This window comes from Haliotis rufescens, unplaced genomic scaffold (assembly GCF_023055435.1).
Source record: "Haliotis rufescens isolate VD_foot unplaced genomic scaffold, xgHalRufe1.0.p SCAF_60, whole genome shotgun sequence".
NCBI classification, from domain to species: Eukaryota; Metazoa; Mollusca; class Gastropoda; order Lepetellida; family Haliotidae; genus Haliotis; species Haliotis rufescens.
The window spans coordinates 368,882-395,463 of NW_025964335.1; the positions used below are offsets into that span (position 1 = coordinate 368,882).

General features: G+C 42.7%; 1 protein-coding gene across 14 annotated transcripts in view; it reads left to right on the top strand.

The window, feature by feature from the left end:
* The first annotated feature begins 8,452 nt into the window (after window positions 1-8,452).
* The window catches only part of LOC124140753 (CUGBP Elav-like family member 3-A), a 272,175-nt gene continuing 254,045 nt past the window's right edge, over window positions 8,453-26,582 (top strand). For 5 of the 14 annotated variants that reach the window (XM_046508473.2, XM_046508477.2, XM_046508484.2 and 2 more), the window contains exon 1: window positions 8,460-8,871. In XM_046508473.2, the coding sequence (XP_046364429.1) occupies window positions 8,649-8,871 (223 nt within the window). In that variant the 5' untranslated portion in view covers window positions 8,460-8,648. Of the gene's footprint in view, window positions 8,872-26,582 lie in introns of all 14 variants that reach the window. The other 9 variants (XM_046508471.2, XM_046508482.2, XM_046508472.2 and 6 more) reach the window with 8 other exon arrangements.

The window sequence follows — 26,582 nt, forward strand, 5'->3', positions numbered from 1 at the left end:
TTAACGTGAAATGGGGTTAAAGGTCGCTCTCAAGATTATTGCACTTATATCGATAACGACGTGCCTTCGTGTGCGTGTGTGTGTGTCTGTCTGTGTGTGTCTGTGCTTCTGTCTGTGTGTGTGTGTGTGTGTGTGTGTGTGTGTGTGTGTGTGTGTGTGTGTGTGTGTGTGTGTGTGTGTGTGTGTGTGTGTGTGTGTGTGTGTGTGTGTGTGTGGACTGTGTGTGTGTCTGTATGTGGTGTGTGTCTGTGTCTGTGTGTGATTGTGTGTGTAGTGTGTAATTGTCCCAAACAATTTTTGTGTCTGTGTCAGTGTGTGGAGTGTGTGTCCGTGTGTGTGTGTGTGTGTGTGTGTGTGTTTGTTCGTGAGTGCGTGCGTGCGTGCGTGCGTGCGCGCGCTTGTAATTGTCACCACCAATTTCTATAGTTTTTTGTTTAGGTAATTTTAGAGCTAACCAGACGCAGTTTAACATGGATGCCTAACTCAGACAGCTTATACTGTCTCCGTTCTAGTCCCTTAAATGCCGAGCTCCATTCCTTAACCTCTTTTGGTATAACGCGACCGGAGATCAAAACACCGATCTTCCACTCTCAGGGCAGACGCTCTGTCCACATCACCATGGATACGGTCCATGGGGTCAGTAGGTGCAACATGAGTGTGTATTTTAAAAGCAACATTTAGAGAGTATTGGGTGTACGTGGGAATCTGGAACATCAACAGTTACATTATAGTAAGGTTTTCATCAATATTTACACAGTCTTGCTTGAAAAGTGTTTGGGTATTTTCTAAGGTCGTAATCATTGTATACAGTAAAACCTCGTTCATCCGGTCGAAAGCTTTTCCTGTGGAATCGTCCTGTTTAACACATTTCCGGATAAACGAATCATAGGCGCGGTGAATGCTGTTTTGTAAACTAAGCCTAAGTTTTCTTCTAATCGTCGCGTCCAATATTACTGGCAGGCACTTATACAGCGTATGTGCGTGCGTGCGTGCGTGTGTACACCAGTCGGACTAATGTCGATTTTATATTGTCAGACCACTGAGATACCATGCCGCAGTTTAACATGCATACACCACTCAGACACAGAATACGGACCCTGAGCCGGCCAGTCCTTGTTAGACTGGATAGTCTGGACCAGACTCGGTTACTTTCAAATATGTTCGTATATCAGTCATTGTGCTGAGTGCGGCGTTAAACAACAAACAAATAAACTTAATCGTCCGAAACATCAGGCCTGTGGATTAGCAGGGTCCGGAAAGAGGTGGAACCAGAACATCATGAAATATGTCTGAGGGTAGATGGCAGTCGCTGACTGTACGTGAGCTTTGGAGCTTTGGAGCGAGTGAGTGAGTTGGGTTTAACGCCGCTTTTAACAGTATTCGAATTATATCACGGCGTGTCCGCTAAACGTCGGAGGAAAGCCCGAAGCGATGCAGCTTACCACTTCGGCGAAACCCATGAGCACGGGTATGGTGCGGAGAAACCTAGAAACATAATCGGGGCGAACCGGGATTCGAACCCACAATCATAGGTTTCTGGCGTGCCCAAGGGATGCAACTCTGCACAGCGAATCGCGGCGCCTTAGATGACTGGGCCACCCGTGCCTCCTCGTTCTATAACAGCAGGAATAGTAATCTCATATTAATCTATCCATGTTTACAGAACAAATGTAGGTATGGCAGGCTCTGTGAGTGAGTGAGTGAGTGAGTTGGGTTTAACGCCGGGTTGAACATTATTGGCGTGTCAGCTTAATGTGGGATGGAAGCCCGAAATGAAACCCACGAGCACGGGTATGGTGCTAACAAACCAAGAAACATCTGAGATTCGAACCCATGCAGTCATGTACGGGGATACAAAATATAATCCACATTATTGGGTGCCCTGGTTCAGAGCATTTATTTGGGGTAGAAATTAACTCATGCAGGATTACTTTTGAAGGAAGTTCTCCATTCTTGAAACCCTTAAAAGCACCTATTTGTTTCACACGGATAACAACGAGTGTTTGGCTACCCAAACATCTAAAGGTCCTTTTTCACAACAAGTATCGATTTCGATTTCGCATTCAAGCTTGATGGCCTCGTAACGCCCTCTATGTCATTCACCTTTATCGATTTTTTGTACATCATTTCATTTGCTGCTTTCTGATTGGCTAATGGCGACTGATTGTTAGCCATTTCATTGGTCGGTCAAAGTTCGCGAAAGGTCGTTCAGTAACCTGCAATTTGAAGTCCTCTGATCTTTGTTTAGCAGTAGCGAGCTCTAAAATCTGATTTTAATAAGATTTATCAATAATAAATTGGAGTTTTTATCCGTTAATTTATTCATTTTATCAAAAAAATCGAAAGAAAATTATTTTCTGTGTGTTCTTGTCAGAGGGATTACTTTCGCCCGAAATTGAAAAAAACCAAACTTTTCCTAGTATACTCCCAAAAATATATGTATATTCCCAAAATCAATCTTCTACTCATGCATGCCTCATTGCCTTGAGCTGCAGGCATAAATCAGCTCCTGCATCAGCTCCTACACCTAAACCATTCCCAGGTTCCGCATTAATCTTGAAGGGCAGAATTTCCTGCCAGCCATCTACCAATTTGAAACGGTCGCGTTTGAGAGGCACGACTAGGTCCGCTCACTAATTACAAGCGACTAACACACGTGCGGGTGGTTTACACAGGAGGCTAAATTTACGTCTTCAACCTGGAAATCCATCCAGGATAAAAGACCTGCAACGGCAATCTCTGTTGGCCGTAAACACACAAGGCGCAACCGTGATGTATCACCAGTTAAGAGGAGTCGGTATTTCTGTACTACAAGTCGGGCGGTCTTTGTGCGTCAGTTTCCGTTGTGCTTGTTTCTGTGTACAGTGCCGTAGCCAGCCGGGGTGTGGTGTGTGTGTGTGTGGGGGGGGGGGGGGGGGGGGGGGGGGGGGGGCTAGATTGTTTATAGAAAAAAGTTGTATGTGAATCAAGTTGGGGACAAGTGATACTTGTACACGGTGATACTACGGCCTTGGTGTATCTCTCAAACTCCACATGAAACCATCGGTTTGTATCACAATTGTTTTTCAGTGAACTATGAGACTATTTGCTAGTTTATGTTTCAAAAAAAGCTTCATACGATCTTTGCTCAATTGTTCGATCAAGGTAACACCATTCACTTCCTCAGTACCGCTTTAACATTTTCAAAATTAATGTCCGATGCAATTCCCTATTTTGACTTGTGCCATATGTTCCCGTTTCTTTTAGGCTAACAATTGACTTGCCTTTGCATGTGTGGGCATCACTTTGGGGAGAGATTTCTTATCGTTGTGGAAATTGTTTTGTCACCTTTTTACAGCCAGATTTTGAAAAGATGTGTTCGTTAATTCATGAGTGAGGGTGTATGGTTTTCATTGCCTTGAGCCATATTCCAGCAATATCACAGGAGGAGAGGGCACCAACAATAAGCTTCATGTTGGGAATCGATCACAGGCCTTAGGCTTGTGGTTAGGCTAACCCTTTAACCATTAGGCTACCCCATCGCCCCCTTAACTGATTAATTGGATTCAGATGAATAACTCCCATAGTATTAAGCCATGCGTTAACAGTTTATATGCTTGACAGGGAGGCGTGACCACCCCTGGAATGTCCATCTCCCGTTTCCGCTTACGCTTTAGGGGCGGTAGGGTAGCCGAGTGGTTAAAGTGTTCGCTCGTCACGCCGAAAACGAAGTTTGATTCCCCATCGGGTACAATGTTTGAAGCCAATTTCCGGTGTCCCTCGCAGTTATATCGCTGGACTATAAGCGGCGTAAGAACTACACTCACTCACTCACTTACGCTTAATCTACATATGATAGATCCTTGTCAAAATCGTAAAATTCATTAAGTGCGTTAAATCTACACTTGTTCAGCCATAGCCCGGAGAGCGGAAGGTCCGGGGTTTCGATCCCCGACCGCGTCATACCAAACGACGTTAAAAGATGGTATTTGTTGTTACCCTGTCTGGCGCTCGGCATTAAGGGGCTAAAACAAGGACTGGTTGGCTCGGAGTCAGTATACTGTGTCTGAGTGGGGTATTCATGTTAAACTGCGGCATGGTATCTCAGTGTGCTAGCACTATAAATCGGCATCAGTCCGGACTAGTACAAGCAGCCACACACACACACACACGTGCATGCACGTCGCTATATAAGTGCAATAATCTTGGACGCGACGTTAAACCCAAGTTCACCTCACCTTGTTCAGCCATATAGCGATTTTAAACTTAATATCAACAATAATTACTAACAGATAATTTGAGCATATTACCTATGTATGAATTTGCAGCGGACGCTGATTTCCTGACGATGTTTCATAAGCACCATCTGAACGAATCGGGAAGGGACGAACATATCGATGCATCGTGACGTCGATATAACAGCGTTACACCTCTGATGGAGGGATGGAGCAATATTTCAGCGCAGTCTCACGGCTGCTGGTTATATCAAAACGTTGATTGGCAGCTAGTGACTCACAAGCGAAAAACGTGTATATTACACCAACACTGAACCGAGGTTTGTTTATAAACACCTCGTCTTCCTGATATAAGTGTTGGATATTTATTAGCCGGCAAATTAAATATCAAGTGAAGGATGGCGAGAAAGGCAACCGCGGTTCGCCCGACAAAGTTGTCTCCCTTTGGCCAATTGCCGCGAATGCACTTTTAATTGCAGGTTTAAGCATTCGGAACACAGATGGTTTTTAGTTTCAGGATATATATGCTGAGGATGTATTTTTTATACTGGAAGCTCATTTCCTGTGATAGGAAACATGTTTTAGTTATACAAAAGAACAATAGTTACTGTAAAATAGGCCTCCATTTCTTGCCATTGATGGCTGAAAATAGTGTCTGATGCCGTCTGTTGGGACGGTGGAGTTGGGTTATTCAGAGAAAGCAGCAGACCGTTTCAAAACGAAGAATCTGGAGTTGCCGGAATGTACCGATCTCAAAGTATACAGGGCTCGTTGTGTCTAGCTTGACATCCTTTCCCTTCAGAAGTAAAGGTACTAGAGGTGAAGAGGAGGGGAGAGGAGGTGAGAGGAGGGAGGGGCGGGGGAGGGGCGGGGGGAATGTTGACGTGTGGTTGATGGAGTTGTGACGGGAAGGGGATGTGTGTGGTGGCGTGGGACAGGGTTGTGTGGGATGGGGTGGGACGGTGTTGTGTGTGGGTTGGGACGGTGTTGTGTGGTGTGGTGTGGTGGGGTGGGACAGTGTTGTGGGGTGGGGTGGGACGGTGTTGTGTGGTGTGGTGTGGTGGGATGGGGTGGGACAGTGTTGTGGGGTGGGGTGGGACGGCGTTGTGTGGGGGTTGGGACGGTGTTGTGTTGTTTGGTGGGGTGGGGTTGGACGGTGGTGGGTTGGGACGATGTTGTGTGATGGAGTGGGGTGGTGTGAGACGGTGTTGTGTGGTGGGGTGTTGGGGTGGGACGGTGTTGTGTGTGGTGGGGTGGGACGGTGTTGTGTGGGGTGGGGTGGGACGGTGTTGTTTGGGTTGGGGTGGGACGGTGTTGTGTGGGGTGGGGTGGGACGGTGTTGTTTGGGTTGGGGTGGTACGGTGTTGTTTTGGTTGGGGTGATACGGTGTTGTGTGGGGTAGGACAGGGATTCTGTCACGTTCAGGGGACGCAAATCTACACAGGGACTTCCGTTGTCTTTTTCTCCTGACCTCCGTTGTGAGTATGTGCCGGAAACGACCACATCGTATTATTTTTAGGCTGTGAGTATAGAAATGTAATATCTCTGAGTGTGGGGTGAGGCAAGACACAAACGGTAAACAAAATGCACCTCTCCAATAGTGGATGTTAATTTGGGATTATGACTTATTATATCTCTCAGTCGCAAAACATGGACTCATGTCTTACGGACATTCTAACCCGTGAAGATCCGAAATAGAATAGGTCTTGAGCAACCCATGCTTGCCGTAAAAGGCGAATGTTTGTCGTAACCAAATCAGCCATCTGACCACCCGATCCCGTTAGTCGCCTCTTACGACAAGCGTGGGTTGCTGAAGACCTATTCTACCCCGGATCTTCACGGGTACTGATATGTTTGTGAAATGGCTTCATTTATAAAGTAGAATTCTTTTAGTAACTAAACTCTACTTCAGTTGGATGCAGATGGATTGAGTGAGTGCCATTTTACGGTCCCGTGAAGATCCGGCTTAGAATTGGTCTTCAGCAGCCCGTGCGATTGGGACACGCTGACATGCATCAACCAAGTCAGCGAACCTGACCACTCGATCCCGTTAGTCGCCTATAATGGCAAGTATGGGTTGCTGAAGAACTGTATGTAAAATGGTATGTAAGGACCCAGGAAGTGATTTCCATTTGCCAGAGTGATGTTTTTATAATAAAAAAGAATTTAAGACGTAATTTCATTGAAACCGATATCCTCACAGTCTTGATGGTTGGTTCAGAGGGTGGTGCTCTCGCTTGGCACCCGTATGACGAGGTTCATTTCCAAAACGCATGAGCATTGCGTTACACCGCCTTCAAACACTAATTCAAGCCATATAAGGGCATGAGACACCAAGAGTGGGCTTCACAGAGTGGACCAAGTTTGTGAGGTGAGGTGTGGTGAAATTGGGTTTAACGTCGCGTCCAAGATTATTGCACTTATATAGCGACGTGCATGCACGTGTGTGTGTGGCTGCTTGTACTAGTCCGGACTTATGCCGATTTATAGTGCTAGCTCACTGAGATACCATGCCGCAGTTTAACATGAATACCCCACTCAGACACAGTATACTGACTCCGAGCCGTCCAGTCCTTGTTTTAGCCCCTTAATGCCGAGCGCCAGACAGGGTAACAACAAGTACCATCTATTAACGTCTTTTAGTATGACGCAGCCGGGGATCGAACCCCGGACCTTCCGCTCTCCGGGCGGACACTCTACATATAGGCCACGGAGGCGGTCAGAACCAAGTTTGTGAATTGAGCCACGTCTTAGTGGTGACAATCGAACTCACTAACGGTGGATACTGTGATTGTTATATCAGAGTGAGTGAGTGAGTTGGGTTTAACGCCGCTTTAAACAGATTCCAGTTATATCACTTAATGTGGGAGGAAAGCCCGAAATGATGCTGGTCTTAGACGTTTACCACTTCGGTGAAATCCACTAGCTCGGGTATAGTGCGGAGAAACCTAGAAACATAATCGGGGCGAACCGGGTATCGAACCCACAATCAAAGGTTTCAGGCGTGCCCAAGGGACGCAACTCTGCACAGCGAATCGCGGCACCTTAGACGACTGGGCTACCCGTTCCCCAGTTATATCACAACATACATGACAGTTATTAATTTGATAACTTGTTTGTTTGCTTCCTTGCTTGCATACCAGCCTGCTATGCTAGTCTGTCATACAGACCCTGACACAAATATGCCCAATACAGCCCATGCAAGTCTATAATGTTTGGCAAGTCTGATTACAGCCGTATCAGAAAATGAAGAGAGTCTCTGGGCTCCTTATAATTCTTATGTTTTTTGGTAATATATGTTCATTTCAGAGACTAGATGTTAATCTAACCAGCCTGCCTGCCTATATTTATGTGTTTGTTTGTTTATTTGTTTATTTGTTGATGGCTCCGCTTCCTCCTTCCGAAACTTCTTTTTAAAACTAGTACCAAAAAATCTTGAAGTATATATATTATTACCCCCTGCGCTGACGCATGAACAAACATACCTCAAACTCATACACACGTTGCATGCATACATGCATGCACTCGACCCTCCAACTCATATGCATATATTTTTCCCATTATGATAATACTGACAAATAATTTAATTTTCAAAATTATTAAATAATCCCGTGAAACAATCAGTACGAAATCTGTAGCAGCAAACGACAATGCAATGAAATTAAATCCACGAAGCCCTCTCAACACAACAAAATACCTTCCCTGGGGATCTGTTTCGGGATGGTTTAAACCTGCATTGGCCACCGCATATAACTATATACACGAGCCACATAACCGCAGGTAGCGAAATGAACGGCTCACGTGTTAGGCAGGTATTTAACACGCACATCTATTTTCGGCTCCACGCGGTCTTTGACTGCGAAAAAACACTTGAAAGCGTTCTTTCAGTGTTCATGCCATCCATTGCTACTTCAGTGACGGTCTTCAAATAATGCAGGGGTAATTTCACCCTCTGAAATATTGATAATTACCGGTAGGTCTTGCCAAAATCTAACTCGGTCACGTTCAAGATTCTTAACCTTCTGACAGAATCGTAAACAGAGCCTTGCGATGGCTGAAAAACCGATCGATATTTTCTTGGTAACTCCGAGTCGAATAAATAATAAAACGAGACTGGTCTATGGTTTCCATACACTATTCTGTTAGGTTTCTCGGGCAATGTGATAAACAAAAAATGTTATTAATGTTTTCGTGTTCGATAGCAACAAGATCTGTGCTTGACACCGGCGTCTGTCAAACTAGCTCGCCTCTGAGGCCTGGAAGAAGAGAGAGAGCTTGGCGCTAATTGCCACTGGTAGCTGCGAGATCGGCTAGGCGCACGGAAGTCCCTGAAATTGATTAGTCCCGCGGAATGCCGGGAAACCATTATTATCTATGTAAATAAGATGCTGGGGCGCAACTTTCATTTCCCCCTCTGTTAGTATTTACAACAATATGGCTGCCGTACTTCAAAACGGAATCGTAGGTGAGTTGAGCGTCGGTGGACACGGTGGAATAGCGACAACGATACCGATGAAAGACCAAGATGCAATTAAACTGTTCGTTGGACAAATACCGAGGAATCTTGAGGAGAAGGATCTTAGACCAATATTCGAAGAATTTGGACAAATTTACGAATTGACAGTGCTAAAGGACCGTTTCACCGGAATGCATAAAGGTATGTAATGTCTTGTCGCTGGATCGTTTATCGCCAACTGAGCTTATCTATAGCGCATTCAGCGCAAGGTGTTTAAAAATTTACAGCATTTTCAGAACGCGATCTCTCCCTATCTTGTTTGGTGGCATTGATTATAAGCTAAAACATGTGTAATTATGCTTCAGTTGATCGTTTGGTTGTTATCACGCGAGATAGTGTAGGTGATCTCTGTCTTCGAAATGAGCATGCGTTTTCTAGCGACACCAGCGCTTACCCACTTGTAGGGAACTGGTCGTAACGTTTAAGGCACGCGCTCGGCACGCGACTCATTTTTTAAGCACGTGCAGACATTTTCCTGCCCGTGCAACCGTTAGAAATGATATGATAGCGGTTCGTAGAGGTGGTTTGTTTACATCAATAACTCTATCGCTCCCTTGCCCCAGAGCCGGGGAGTAGGGAAGGATCTGGTGGATCTGAATACATAGTCTCGCAATGGGAGCGATCATGTTTGTTTGTTGAGAGTATTATTGAATGCTCTGTGTAAATTGGGCGTGCGGTAGGCTCGTGTTGTGAATAGGTGTAATATGTGCGCTTATCAGTTGATATCGGCGAGTCATTATCCCAAGAAACACCAACATATGTCTCGGTTGTTTCGGGCGATACATTTTGTACTCTTAATATATGTTCATACATTAGAAATGAGATGCGGTAATCTTGTCATTTGTGGTTTTGTTGACTGGTAGGATTAATAAAAATACGTTTGGGTACCCAACTGCTTAGGTTTGACGGGCACAACCGCTGCTGGTACTTCCTTGCCATACAGAGAACAGAGAAAGTGATGCAGATGATCTATTGATTCAGATATCGGTTCCAGCTGGGGATAAAATGCATTTTTACCATGACCCTTACAGAATAACGGTACTTGACAAGAGAGATGCACTTTGTCATTTGTATGTCTGCATAAAACGGTATTAGGGGCGAACCGCAAACTAGGTTCTTTTGGAATGGAGATTAAGTGTGTGTGTGTGTGTGTGTGTGTGTGTACACAGTACCCATATGCCTATGCCAAGTGCGCAGTCACCATAGGTGTCTGAAAAGGAGAGGTGGGCGTGTGGGGTGGGGGTTTGGTGGTGGTGTGTGTGTGTGTGTGTGGGTGTGTGTGTGTGTGTTTGTGTGCCAAGTGCGCAGTCATTATAGGTGTCTGAAAAGGGGAGGTGGGCGTGTGGGGTGGGGGTTTGGTGGTGGGTGGGTCTCAGTATCATTTCATGCGTACGTGCGTGCGTGCGTGTATGTGTTTGTGTGTGTGTGTGTGTGTGTTGTGTGTGTGTGTGTTGTGTGTGTGTTAGTGTTAGTGTGTGTGTGTGTGTTAGTGTGTGTGTGTGTGTTAGTGTGTGTAGAGGTTTGGGGAGGGGGAGGTGGGGGTCCGTGTGGCCTTAGAGAAATTGTTTGTTTTGAAGACCAAAATGGAAACCAATTCAAATCCCAGCCCATCAATATTGAATGGTCGGCCCTTTAAACTTTATGATTTCGTGTCGCCAGGTATATAAGAGACACGTAAGGGACATATGGTAGAGCCCTGAGCTTGTGAGGCGGATATAGGACCCTCGTGGCTTGTTTCCCTTCTGATGGCCCAAGCAGTGTCATCTGAACTGACCAGGTCAGGCAGTCATGGCGGATATCGCCGGTCAGACATACGGCAACGCTTTGTAGACCACTATGTAGAAGTTGCATCGATAATGGATGTCTCTGCGAGATGTATTTCGGATATTAACTAGTCCAGAGCTGCTATTAATCAATACGAGGCATTTACTGGAGAGCATCGCCAAGGTCTGACGGACTGAGGTTGGATGAAGCTTCGCATGGAAGATACAGAGGGAAACAGATAATGACCATCATGAATTCTTTCGTATATTGATCAGGAAGGGGGTTGTGACAATTTTCCGTGTAGACGTGGGGATGATGTTGATGCTAAAGATTAATATGATGATGATTATTACGACAAATATGACATCGAAACTATAATGATCATGAAAATGATTTTATATTGATGATAATGATTTAAAGAGGCCGATCACTATGGTGAGGACGATTTTACGATGCTTATTATGATGATGACACTTTTACGATGATGATGGTGAAGATGAGTTTTCGACGACGACGACGACGATGATGATGCATATGGTGAGACTGATTTTATATGTGTTTCTTGTTTAACGCCGCACTCAGCAATAGTCCAGCTATATGAAAGCGGTCTGTTAATATTCGAGTCTGGACCAGACAATCCAGTGGTTGACATCACGAGCATCGATCTACGCAATTGGGATACGATGACATGCATCAACCAAGTCAGCGAGCCCGACCACCCGATCCAGTTAATCGCCTCTTACGACACGCATGGGTTGCTGAAGACCTATTCTAACCCGGATTTTCACAGGTTAAATGATTTCTCGACGACGACGATGATGATGATGGTGATATATATGATGAGAATGATTCTACGACAATGAAAATGGTGAGGATGGGATAATCGCGATGATGATGATGATGATGATGATGATGATGATGATTGAGGTAATGATGGCAACGAACGTAATAACTATACCAGATGTTCGCGAAAATGTGAGCGTATCCTGCCCCTCACAAACACATGCAAAGGCAAGTCAATTGTTCACATGAAAAAACACGGGAACATATGGTACAAGTCAAAGTAGGGAATCGCATCTGACATCATTTTTGACACTGATGTGTCAAATTTTTTAAATGTCCCCCACATATCTGCTACTTTACCAAGGCCTTGAATGTTGTAATCTTGACCAAACAACTTTTGAGCAAGAGTCGTCTGATGCTCTTTGAAGGTTTTACAAATGGACACATCACTGTGGCAATAGTAACCTTTGTTGAAGACTTTTGTTAGCTTTTATTGAAAATTTGATGTAGCATTAAAATGAGTTTGGTCTTTGGGTCAAGTCACGTGACCCGTGAGGTAACCAATCAGATTCACTTCTTACTTCTTGAGAACACCTCGGGCAGTTCACACAAATATTATTTTTTTGTTTTAAACATTTTATTTCACCTTTTCCCCGTTAGTTCACACAAATATTGATGCAAATGAAATTGACGACGAGACAATCGATTTGATATTGTTTTAAAGGAAGACATCGAATAACACCCAAAAGCTTGAGGACGTTCGTTAACACATGATCTCAATACGTCACAATGGACTTCCCTTTCAGCACAGAGGGGGCACGGGTGGCTCAGTCGTCTAAGGCGCCGCGATTCGCTGTGCAGAGTTGCGTGCAGAAACCTATGACTGTGGGTTCGAATCCCGGTTCGCTTCGATAATGTTTCTAGGCTTGTCAGCACCATACCCGTGCTAGTGGGTTTCACCGAAGTGGTAAACGTCTGATACCTGCATCACTTTGGGCTTTCCTCCCACATTAAGCTGACACGACGTGATATGACTGGAATACTGTTAAAAGCGGGGTTAAACCCAACTCACTCACTTTCTGAACAGGAGACCAGTGTTAACCAGTTTATACTATAGAACACCTCCGTGATCACAAAAAGCAGAACACTAACGCTCGATGACTACCTCTAAGTACACTGCCGGGCAAAAGAAAGTACAGTAAACTACGTTTATAACGAACACGCTTATAACGAACTGACGGATATAACGAACTGATTTTTTGGTCCCGACTATTAACTATTGTTATGCTGTATATATGCTTATAACGAACTACGGTTATAACAAACTAAAGTTAGTGGTCCCTTCGAGTTCGTTATAACCGTAGTTCACTGTATACATGTTTGATGGTGGTTTGAAATAAAACAAACAAGACGTGGTTAATCGATGGTGATGTATTTGATGCGGGTATCATAGCTGTGTTTTGGACCTTAAGTCTGCAGTGTTTCGGCGACTGTTTTCAGTCTAGTAACGTAATCATAACGTTTGTTCGTTTTTGGTCAAATCCAATTTTGAGAAGTGTATACTTTCTTTTGCACGTCAGTTTAGTTTGTACAACCGCAGTAGTATTCAAGTATAGAGAAAAACTGTTTAAAGAGGATACATGAGAACAACATGTGATATCCCAGCGACATAATGATTGTTTGTTTGTTGTTTAACGCCGCACTCAGCCATATTCCACCTATATAACGGCGATCTGTAAATAATCGAGTCTGGACCAGACAACCCAGTGATTGACATCTTGACATCGATCCACGCAATTTGGATACGATGACATGCATCAACCAAGTCAGCGAGCCTGGCCACCCGATCCCGTTAGTCGCCTTTTACAGCAAGCAGAGTCGCCTTTTACGGCAAGCAGAGTCGCCTTTTACAGCAAGCAGAGTCGCCTTTTACAGCAAGCAGAGTCGCCTTTTACAGCAAGCATGGTTTGCTGAAGACCTATGATGAAAACCATATAGAAAATATAATTTTATATGGCACTCAAGAATATATATATATAAAAAATATTATATATGTTTGTGTTGTTGAACAATTGCAAACTGATGAGAAATATTTCTGTTAACCAAACCGACATTAACCGATACGACTAGACGTTTGAGGCAAAACTGTTTCTCACGAAAACTCTAATCAAGTATTTTTAGACTACATTCTTTTCTATCTTAGGAACACAGAATCGTAAAAAACGCGCAGTGAACAACGTAGTCTTCAGACATACACACGGGTTGCTCGGAAAAAACTGCGAACAAGTATTAATCAACTGTGTATAAATATAGGTACTGTCGCACAATAATACACACATGTACTCTTGCAAGAGCCCTTCGTCTGCGTTGCTAATGGAAACCAATGCCATAGGTCATTGTTTGAACGTGTGCTATAGACAAGATTCGGGAAGTACACCTGATATTGACAACTCGGTTGAAATCGACAAGTTATTATGCGGTAGCATGTCAAAAGATGCATTGAAAGCGTAGGCCGCGTGTAAACATAACGGTGATTGACTTGTTTATTTTGTTATGCAGTGAAACGTGTTATTTCTTTAACTGCAGCGTCGAATTATCGATTTCTTTATAAACCATTTCTCTGGTGGGTGTTTTTTTATTCGGCTAAAACATTTGTTAATGTCAGCTCATAAATTTAAGAGCAATAAATTGTAATTTAGTAGACTGCTGTCAAATCGAGGCCTTTGGGTCAGAGACATTATTTTCAAAATCATTCTTGAGAAAGTCACCGGTTAATTAAGTTGCGTAGAAGGAGAACACGGGTCGCATTAAGCTCCCGCGTTGCAATCGTTTATTACCTGTAAATTACCTGTTCTATATCAAATTATTAATGACATATACTGATCATGATAACATTGCTTATGTACCCGTGAAGATCCGGGGTGGAATAGGTCTTCAGCAACCCATGCTTGCCGTAAAAGGTGACTATGCTTGGCGTAAGAGGCGACCAACGGGATCGGGTGGTCATGTTCACTGACTTGGTTGATGCATGTCATCGTATCCCAATTTCGTGGATCGGCGCTCATGATCACTGGATTGTCTGGTCTAGACTTGATTATTTACAGACCGCCGTCATATAGCTGGAATATTGCTGAGTGCCGCGTAAAACAACAAACCAACCAACCAATAGCTACCAAGTGGTTCATGCTGGAGTTGAGTTTGCCCTAGGGCTGAGCTCACGTGACTTCCGATATCTTACTGTCGCCATTGCATATTTACTAGACCCGTGAAGATCCGGGGTAGAATAGGTCTTCAGCGACCCATTCTTCAGCAGCCCATTCTGGCCGTGAAAGGCGACTATGCTTGTCGTAAGAGGCGAGTAACGGGATCAGGTGGTCAGGCTCGCTGACCTGGTTAACTTGGTGCACTCGAAATGTACCTTACATGGCGGGGTACATTGTAAATATCAGAATGGTTCACAGTCAGAATCCGATATTCATGTTGAAGGTGAGATAAAAGATGTTTACATTTTGAGAACGGGGATTTGTGTGATTCGAAACGACATTTGTAAGTTTAAACAGTTTATATCTAATATTTGTAAGTAATACTCATCAAGTTTATAGCATCTTAGCCTCTGCGTATAATCTGCGTATTTGTGTCAAGTACGCAAAAAACATCACCATTACCCAAGTAAGTGTGAGTGCTTGCGTACGAATACGCATGAAGGAAAAATATTTAAAAAACGAATAGTATCGTAGATCGATGCTCATGATGTCAACCACTGAATTATTTACAGACCGCCGTCATAGCTGGAATATTGCTGAGTGCGACGTTAAACAACACCGTGGATCTAGCAGCCACTCAGTAACCTAACGAATGTGAAAACCACAACCAATATACACTACATCTGTGCATTTCTGAACATGTAGCGAAAATGTTTGATAAGGTGTAAACACTTCCCCTCTCCAACCCCACCAATTCGAAACGCATGGTAGCGGTACAAGACCCGTTGGGTCATCAAGCAGGTCAATTAGTTAATTACTCCAAGTAATGATTAGCAATTTGAGAAGGAGAGCATCGTTCTGGCAGCTCTGTTTATTAGAAGTGGACACTGAAGAGTCGATAAGACCAATATAAAAATCACGAGTAGATAATATGTACAATTTTATCCATTTATTTCACGGCGTTAAAACACAAACAGCAAACAAACAAACAAACAAACAACACTGTGCATTAGTAACCAAGTATTCGTTTGAGCTTGCCTGTCTCTTAGTCTGTCACACAGACTCCGAAAGAAATATTTTCAATACAGCCTATGCAAGTCTATATTACTCGTTAAGATTACTGCAGTTTCTGAAAATGAAGAGAGCCTCTTGGCTCCTTAGTATCACACTGTATTCAGATAATTTGACAAATGTTTTTGTTGTTTTTTCTGTAAAATATTTTTATTTCAGAGACTAGATGTCAGTCTTCCGTGTTTCTCTACATATTTATAGTAACTGATTGAATGCAGGTATCACATTTACAGGAACTCTACTGCAGTGATAAAACACGGAAGCGCTAGACTTATTTAGATCTGTGCACCGCTGTTGTGAGCTTTTGCGACGTGTGCCACAGATGAACAGATTCAAATCAGATGTCACATGCGCAGAATTAGTTTTATTCATTAGTTTGAAAATACTCAAATAGACTGGACCAATGGATCCCTTGAATACTCGAAAGAAAACTGCCAATACCCCATGTGGATGTGAGTAAATATGCTTTGTTTGTTTGTTTGTTTGTTTGTTTGTTGTTAACGCCGCACTCAGCAATATTCCAGCTATATGACGGCGGTCTGTAAATAATCGAGTCTGGATCAGACAATCCAGTGATTGATATCATGAGCATCGATCCACCCAATTGGGATACGATGACATGCATCAACCAGGTCAGCCAGCCTGACCACCCGATCCCGTTAGTCGCCTTTGACGATAAGCATAGTCGCCTTTTATGGCAAGCATGTAGAAACATACAAAAGAAAGTAGAAATATTCATCGCGCGACCAACACTTACAATCACAACTGATGAAACGCTACAAATGTGTTGGTATATATAGACGAACACAATTACAACAACAAATGGGGCTCTTTATGCTGCTAGCATTGACAATACATCACGCCATAATTTGAAATGAGCTACACTCTAATCCGCGCTGTCAGCAGGCTGTTAATCTGGTTGTTGGTGGTGGCCAATTAAAGCCGGCCTCGAGCTGGGGACTGGGAAACCGTCTCTGCCTGTAATTTCTGTGAAAAGCTAGTTGTGGGAGACGGCGCGGGCTGGGGATTCAAAACACGTTTTACCCGAGAATAAAAGGAAATTACGAGAGATAAAGTTGCTACGAGACGGCCCCCTCCTACACTGCCGTAAAGCCCAAATGGAAATACCCCAGTAATGACTAACCTATCTGAATATCAAGGCAGGTATTTCTTGTAAATATCTTGTGGGAGACGTCTGAGGCCCTTACGTGAGACAGAGGAGGGTTGGGGAGGGTGTATATATATACTATATATATATAATTTGTATTTTATTCTTTCATGATTCGTTGATTTGTTGTTTTGTTGGGGTTTTTTTGGGGGGTGGGGTGGTTGTTTTTGGGTTGTTGTTTGGCTTATAGGGTTGTATACAGAGTGTGTGTGTGTGTGTGTGTGTGAAGGGGGGGGGGGGGGGGGGGTAGGGGGAGGGGGGGAGACTTCGGGATGCGAAATAAGCGCCTGGCCGATGCCCGTGGCTACTTTCAGATGTTTCTTGCTGGTAAACACAAATCCAGGTGCCAGACTGGCTATCTTAATTATCTGTCTTGTGAGCTGAAATATATAACCTCTCTCCGCCAATCTCAATATCTAAATGGTTACAATTACGATTTCTGACCACTCTGCCGAATTAATTGACATTGACGCAGATTAAAGTTCTAACTTTGTTGACACTTGAAGCAAAGTTTATATTTCTGCGACCAGATTTCTCCTTGAATTTGGAAGGGTAAAGAACTGGAATTGGCAAGAAAATGTTATCTGTTGAAACTATGTTTCACATTTTCTCGCGGACAGACGGGGTTGGGGAGTGAGGTTGGAGGTAAGAGAGGGGCATTGGGCTGGGGTAGGGGGGTGGGGTTGGGGGAGGTGAGGGAGGAGGAAAGAAAGGTTAGGCGCACTGGTATTTGGTTAACACATTGTTCCCAACTGTGTAAATCGATGCTTATGATGTCAATCACTGGATTGTGTGGTCAAGACTCGATTATTTACAGACCGCCGTCATACAGCAGAAGTATTGCTGCGTGCGGCGTTAAACAATAAAAAAACAAATGGGCCTCAATCTTAATCGCCATTCCCAAGGGTATATAAATGTATTTTGCGTGACGACTCATCTATATTAAGTTTAAATGTAATAAATTCGGGATGGCGGGGTGGCCTTGTGGTCAAGCGTTCGCTAGTCACGCCAAAACCTCGTGTTCGATTCTCAATATGGTTGTTAAGTTCCTTCCTGGTGTTATCCGATCTGATATTGCTGCATTGTTTTCTAAAAATCGGCGTAAACTACGGAAGCCTTTAGGGCCATTTGTTCGTTTTCTTTTTTTCTTCAGATGTTATCTTGAAATTTCAAGATCCATTATCTTGAAATTTCATTTTAGTATGTATCATGAAATTTCAACTTAGTATCTTGTAATTTCAACTTAGTATCTTAAAATTTCAAGAAAAAAAAAGAAAAAACCAAATGGCCCTAAAAGGCTTCCGTAGTAAACCCCTTCTACTCCACTTGGAAAAGTCGTTTATGTTGTACGTAGTGAACTATATCACATTATCTGATTTTTGTAATAATAACCCCAGCTACCATTATGTGCTAAACGCTTTGTGCGAACTCATTAGTTGACAATCTAAAATAAGAATTACCATCTCGGTGAGGATCGTTCTACCCGTGTGTCTTCAATGTTTAGAGTCAAGTGTATTATTTACGTTGACAGATTAAATACAGTAAAACACCAATTCAATATAATAAACAAATAGCACATTTATATTTTCATTTAGCTTATTCTTCTCTTTACTAACTTCATTTTGTTAAGGAGGCACGGGTGGCCTAGTCGATTCGCTGTGCAGAGTTGCGTCCCTTAGGCACGCCAGAAACCTATGACTGTGGGTTCGAATCCCGGTTCGCCCCGATTATGTTTCTAGGTTTGTCAGCACAATACCCGTGCTCGTGGGTTTCACCGAAGTGGTAAACGTCTAAGACCTCCATCACTTCGGGCTTTCCTCCCCCATTAAGCTGACACGCCGTGATATAACTGGAATAATCTTAAAAGCGGCGTTAAACCCAACTCACTCACTCACTCATTTTGTTTAAATCATCGAGCATCCATTTCGAGAGGAGTTGCGCGCTGGGACTCTATTTCGTTGCGCGCAGATGTTCATGTCGTGCACATGGAAATCACAGACTGGAATTTGATGTGTTTCTGTGTCAATTTGTCTTGTCAATGTCTGAGCACGAGCTTCACGCACACGGACTGACAGATGGTGTAGGATTACATGTTCGAAGTAGCTAGCCAATGAGAGATCGCTATTTGATCACATGGTGTGCACCCCGATACACTGCAGGTGTCAAACGATCTGGGGGCGTGTGCTGCACGTGCAAACCATACATTTCGTTGCAGTAAAGAAGCGGAGATAACTCGCGACAGTAAGCTAGAGACACAATGTCTTCTTTACGATTTTGATCATGTGATGCGGCTGTGAAGAATTTTAACGATTTATACATTTCTGCCGTTTAAGTAATTTGGTGCACGGTGACTGCATAATTGGAGATAGCTTCTGACATTTAAAACTGCAGGCATTCTTTTGATTTATAAGTAAAGTCCCGATAAAGTTAATGGAGATTCAATATTTTTTAAGTGCCCACTGTCTCCATTACATGCAAGTTCACTAAAGGCAACTTAAAGTTAGTGAAACTTTGCAATGTTCGATGAATATTGACACTACTCATTTCCAAAAATCGCCATGCCAATTATTCACTGTTCATCGCTGTGAAGACGGGTTTGTTTGTTTATTGGTTTGTTTGTTTTTAACGCCACGCTCAGCAATATTCCAGCTATATGATGGCGGTCTGTAAATAATCGAGTCTGGACCAGACAATCCAGTGTTTGACATTATGAGCATCGATCTACCCAATTGGGATGGACATGCATCAACCAAGTCAGCAAGGCTGACCACCTGATCCCGTTAGTCGCCTCTTACGATAAGCATAGTCGCCTTTTATGGCAAGCATGGGTTGCTGAAGGTCTATTCTACCCCGGGTCTTCACGGGTCCATCTGCACTTGTCCTGAAAACATGTCCATTGTTTATGGAATAAATAAACTCGCCCATGCACGTGGTGACGTCAACTGAAGTAAATCATGCTATATGCGTGGATGAGGCGTGAGCAAATCTCAGTGAAACCCAAATTGTAATATATTTTGATAGGGTTGTTTAAAAATGATATTTAAGAAAAAATGCAATTTAATGATTTGGCTTGGTGATTTTGGCGATCGATCGAGACGCATTTTCAATGGCATAACTTCCGTTGAACAGCTCTGATTATCGACGAATCCATACCTCATTACGTTTATAACAGTAATATTGGTTTTATCAACAACGCCATGTGCGCGTGCTGGTGATTATGTTAACAATATAAAAAACACCGTGTTGAAATAACTAAAAAACTGGAGGACTTGTGATTTGGCTGTAAAAAATGGCAAGCATGTTCACGAAAAACCTGCAAGCATACACTGAAATGTTCGAGAGGTTCCTGTTAAGAAAGCAAAACTTTGTTGGTTGTCTTCGAAAGCAATACTATTATATATAACACCTCGGTTACTATCGGCAGATCCCGTTATATGCCGTCATATTTACTCTGTAGTAACACTGCAGGGGACTTTTAATTGGCTCACACACCTTGAACTAATGAAGACTTAAAAGCCTGTGATCGGCGGATCCTGGTAGGGCTAAGGGAAGCAACTCTGCTCATCGAAATTCGACGCTTGGTCACCCGTGTACCTGACGCTTGAAATTAAATAGTTTAGAAAGTATACACATGAAAATTGGGCATCACTTCGGGCGTTAAACCCAACTCACACACTCACTCACTTGAAAATTGGATTTGATAAAAAAAAAAGAAATTACAGACGTTATCAAAACGTTACGTGACTGCCGCGTGACACAAAACAATCTGCGACAGTACTGACCCTTATATAAATGTTGCTCGGTATCCAACTTCTATAAACTATATAAATAGTGTTTTTTTAAGATCCCATCACGTACAAACTAAACTGCCGGCCGAAAGAAAGCATACGATTAAAATTTGGATTGACCAAATAATTACAGACGTTATAAATACGTTACTAGGCTCAAAACAGACGCCGAAGCACTGCAAACTTACGGTTCAAAACACAACAATGACACTCGTACCAAATATATCACCATCGAGTAACCATTTCTTATTTCTTTCATTTTAAGCCACCATTAACCATTGGTTTACTTTCTTTTGCCCGGCAGTTTAAATGCAAGCGACCCGTGAAGATCCGGGGTAGAATAGGTCTTCAGCAACCCATGCTTGCCGTAAAAGGCGGCCATGTTTATCGTAAGAGGCGACTAACGGGATCGGGTGGTCAGGCTCGCTGACTTGGTTGATGCATGTCACCGTATCCCAATTGTGTGGATCGATGCTCATCTTGTCAATCACTGGATTGTCTGTTCCAGACTCGATTATTTACAGACCGCCGTCATATAGCTGGAATATTTCTGAGTGCGGCGTTAAACAACAAACAAACAAACATGCAAGCTGTGTACAGGATTGGTATTTATGTTGCTTCTAGCAATGCCATTGCTTTCATGACATGAAATAGGATCGAGTATTTAGACTTTAGATATTTCAAAGGAAGATCCTGTAAGTATTATCTTCTGTCATATCAGCGAAATCGCGTTTCAGGCATTAAGCAATATGCAGTCGAGGATGATTTCTTGCATTGAGAACACGCTCGGGTCATTTAATCAAATGCAGGTTTTCCTTATCTATTTTACTTATTTCAATGCCATTCGTGACGGATACCACATGGTATTTGTGGAAATTTTCAAGATCTAAAACATCAGAATTGAATTTAAACATTTCTGACTTTTCCGCGCTGTCGATCGTAGGAATGGCGAAAGAGAAAGCGGGGATAGACTTACTACTCTTAAAAGGAGATATGTTACAGAAAAAAACCAGCTGTTAAAATATCTTGATAAAATGTAATAAAAAGGAGCCCAGAAACTCTCTTCATTTAAAGAAACAGCGGTAACCTAGCTGTTCCAACTGTTGTAGACTTGCATGGACTGTATTGGCTATTATGTTTGTTTGTTTGTTTGTTTGTTTGTTGTATAACGCCGACCTCAACATAACTCCAGCTATATGACGGTGGTCTGTAAATAATCGAGTTTTGACAATACAATCCAGTGATTGACATCATGAGCATCGATCTACACAATTGGGGTACCATGACTTACGGGGAAAGAGAACGTATACCCCAATGATTGATGGTAGCTAAAATGAAACAAACAAGAAATGGTTATTCGATGGTGATGTATTTGCTGAGGGTATCATAGTTGTGTTTTAAGCCTTAAGTTTGCAGTGTTTCGGCGACTGTTTTCAGCCTAGTAACGTAATCATAACGTTTGTAATTATTTGGTCAAATCCAAGTTTTAATCGTATGCCTTCTTTTGGCCGGCAGTTTAATTTGTACGTGATGGAATGTTAAAAAAACTATTTATATAGTATATAGAAGTTGGATATCGAGCAATGTTTATAACACCTTCCCGAGGCAAGGGAGTTAACTGACTACAAAAGTCCAGTTTCCACCCTTGCCGAACTTGGCTGGAATTCCTGTGGCTTTTACGAGTTATGTCCCTTATATGCCTCTCCTATGTACCAATCACGTTCCACCTAATCACTATCGCTTGCATTTGTTTCAAACAAAATGGCGGCGCCTAGTCAAGACGATCTGATCAACAATCAAGATCTATATTGTGAGAAAACGGGTCTTACATCGCGAAGTGCATCAAATCACGCGAGCACCTTAATTAAAAACATGAAAAGATTAGGTAAATAGCTGTTGACAACGAGTTGGCAGTGCACATGCTTTGCAAATCCTGCAATCGACCGAAATCTGCATGACAGTTTTACGAACCGGATTTCGATTTCGTTGCGCGATTTTGATTGGACTATGCATAGTTTCGTGAGTCCAGCCAAAATGTAACTCCATAATACCAGCCTAGTTCGTCAAGGGTGGAAACTGGACTTTTGTAGTCAGTTAACTCCCTTGCCTCGGGAAGATCTATTTATAATAGGGTCACTACTGTCTTGTGTCACGTGGCAGTCACGTAAACTGGTGACTCCAATTCCCATACTGGTTCCTCCCAATGTGGATTGAGGCGAGAGTGAGTGAGTGAGTTGGGTTTAACGCCGCTTTTAACAGTATTCCAGTTATATCACGGCGTGTCAGCTTAATGTGGGAGGAAAGCCCGAAGTGATACAGGTCTCAGACGTTTACCACTTCGGTGAAACCCACGAGCACGGGTATGGTGCTGACAAACCTAGAAACATAATCGGGGCGAACCGGGATTCGAACCCACAATCATAGGTTTCTGGCGTGTCCAAGGGACACAACTCTGCACAGCGAATCGCGGCGCCTTAGACGACTGGGCCCCCCGTGCCCCCGATTGAGGCGATGAGAGGGAAAAGCCAGGAAACGTTTTCGTAGACTAACACTTAGTTAATGAAAACATTTCTTTAAAATATTTTTTATCTCCCCCCCTCTGCTGTTTTTCGGCTTGTTTGTGGAATGAACGAAACTAGACTTGGTTTAGTTTGATCTAGATGGTTTGTTGTTTTACGCCGCACTCAGCAATATTCCAGCTATATGACGGCGGTCTGAAAATAATCGAGTCTGGACCAGACAATCCAGTGATTGATATCATGAGCATCGATCCACACAATTGGGGTCGATGACATGCTTCAACCGAGTCTGTGAGCCTGACCAACCGATCCCGTTAGTCGCCTCTTACGACAAACACAGTCGCCTTTTACGGCAAACATGGGTTTCTGGAGACCTTTTCTTCCCCGGATAGTTTGATCTAGACTTGCCTAGGCTTTTAGTAATATATATATATAAATTCCAGTCATGGCGCAGGATTACATTTTACGATGCTATGTTTGTTTGCCAGAAAGAGATAAATCTACGGAATTCTCACGTTACAATCTTAAATTAGACCAGCCAAGATTGTTAACATGTTTCGTATGGCTTTTTTTGTTTTCGTGTTGGTAGTCTTGCTCCGACAAATTTCTTGCATTCCTTATTTAGAAAATATGTAAGCCTTGTTGATATATAAATTATAGATTGGACAAATTATTCATGTTTGGTAGTTGTAATAACAGGGGACTCTATTTTCGAATTGACTTTAATCGTAATCTAAACACAACTGTTATTTCCTTTAACAAACTTCGACATTCTGTAACGTTTAAGTCATTATCAGATATCGCGCATGCTGTGCTCCATTTCCACGTGCTGCCACAACAGTGACTCCGTGTCATTTCCACGTGCATCACGCTCATGTATTCATTCACGGAAATTCTTTGCATGGTTAATGCACGTGCAACACGAGCTCCGTGACATCGTTGGCATCTGCGTGCGAAATTGAGTACTGCGCTGCACGTGACAGCCTTCATACGGTTGACGGAGGCACGAATGCCATGGCTTTTGTGCTGTCAATAATTTGGTGACTAAAATTCCAACAATTCAATTATTATAATTTATATTTTTATTTGTTTAGCAATATTCCAGGTATATGACGGCTGTAGGTAAATAATCGAATCTGGACCAGAAAGCCAAGGATTGATATCATGAGCATCGATCCACGCAATTGGGATCGATGACATGCATCAACCAAGTCAGCGAGCCTGACCACCCGATCCCGCTAGTCGCCGCTTACGACAAGCATAGTCATCTTTTACGACAAGTATGGGTTGCTGAAGACCACAATTCAATGACCGACTGACCGGAGCCAAAAGTTAATATTTGAATTTGAGCGATATTATTTTTATGGAACTTATCCAATCAATGCAAAAGTATGCCAAATGAAAAGTAAACGTTGAGAAACACGGATGTATTTTTATGTCGACTTTCCTGTGTTTATTTGTCATTAAAATTCCGTGAACGTAAATAAAGGCTACTTCAGTGCTAAAAACGATCATGGCCAAAATGATAGGCGCTTGAAAAAAACCGGTTCACTTCCTTGAGAATGAATTATATGAACACATCATTCATGTTTATCCTTACCTATTGATTTGAAGTTAATTTTCTTTGCACCCGTTTCCAGCGATATCCTACAATCTGTGCCTCGTTTAAATAAGGTCGTGACCCTCTGAAGATCAGGGTTAGAATTGGTCTTCAGCAATCCATACTTGTCGTCAGAGGCGACTGACGGGATCGGGTGGTCAGACTCGCTGACTTGGTTCATGCATGTCATCGTATCCCAATCGCAAATATCGATGCTCGTGATGTCAGTCACTGGATTGCCTGACTCAATTATTTACAGACTACCGTCATATAGATGAAATATTACTGAGTGCGGCGTTAAACAATAAACAAACAAACTGAAGAAGTGTTCTGCGTCCACAACGGAACATGCATGTGTCTGCATATGACATCATGATTTTCCAGAGAAGTGGTCTGCCTCCATCTCAAAGGAGACGTCCTTTTTTAAACAAATGGAAACAGGTCAGTTTTGTACGTTATATATATTTATATCATGTTTAAATATTTCATGGAGTCTAATTTCCCTTAACAAAGCTTGCACAGCGACTGAACAGAAATCCCACGAGGGCTGACCATTATTCCCAAAATGGCCAAGCGTTCGTGAATACCGATAGCTAAGGTTTTTCTGCACGTTATCAGTTCGCTTGGCGACTGTCGGTGTTGACAAGAGACTTAACCTCGCTCTACTGTCCCTGGGCATATTTCATTACCCAAGGCATTTATCGACCCATTTTTCTCTACAAATGTCCAGCCCTAAGCCGCAGGCCCAATACCTGAAGCTAACACCATTAGTTTAGGGCTAGTTGATTAAGACGCAGGGCCCTAAACGAGAATAAATATCACCGCCTGACCAAGAAACAGATAAAAACCAAGCTCATGGTGTAATTTCATGGACAAATATAAAACATCGCTGCATTAAAGAATTCTTTGATGTTTGGACTTATGAAACAAAAATGCACGATCAGGGCTGGACATTGAATAAAGCTGAGCCCGAATCTTGAGTATATATGAACGGATAACGTATACATGTCACAATCGGCCATTAGCTTCATCCTTGAAGATGCTTTGGTACTGCGGAATTAGAAATAAGGAAGCTGGAACGGATCGAGCCTTACATCGATTCTCAGTCGTGTTTGAACAAGCTTTACCGCTTCTCACTAAACCAGATAAGAGTTAAGAATTTTCGCCAAGTTTGTCCATCGTTTTAAATGGCCATGCATCATGCTGAATTGACACACGATGAACGATGAAGTTGCCTGCACGCTTGTTAGTCCGGCCTAATCTGCATTGACCATCTCACATTTGAATTAATCCTTTGCGCCAACATTAAAGTTTAAATCTCACATTGATCTCCCGATCGGTGAAGTGCGTGGTGGCGTATCACCGCGACAACTGGGAGCTTCCATTTGTTTCTATTGACTGTCGTGTGTGAGTGAGTTAATGTTTATAGAATCGGCAATATTTCAGTAACATAGCGACCAGAACGATTAATAGATAAAACATGTCATTAATGCATCACAGAGTATACCTTACATTGAACAAGCATCACCCACTTTCTATTCGCTGTGGGCAGTATCGGCCCACGTTCAATCTTCAACGTTATAAAGCCAGGGAAAAATCTCGATTAGAAGCCGGAACAGATTCCATTGAGCGCAATAGGCACAATTATGGTGACTTTTAGGACTAAGGACTTTTGACCAAAAAAAGGTTTCACGGTGTTTTTCTCTCGAATAATTCAGGATCATAGTTTTTAAATAAACACATATCTCGTTTTGTAGCTGTAGCTGATTTTTTTTATCTAAATTCGAAATTAAACTTAAACTAAACTCGTTATGCTTGAGAAAAAAAACCCGACAGATCAATCAGTATTCGCGTATGACTATAAATACTTTGGAGAAAGAATACCTCTTTAATATTGTGTATAGGTATAATTTGTATGTTAAAGTATTCTGAAATGAAGTGAGTCAGAATTGTCTT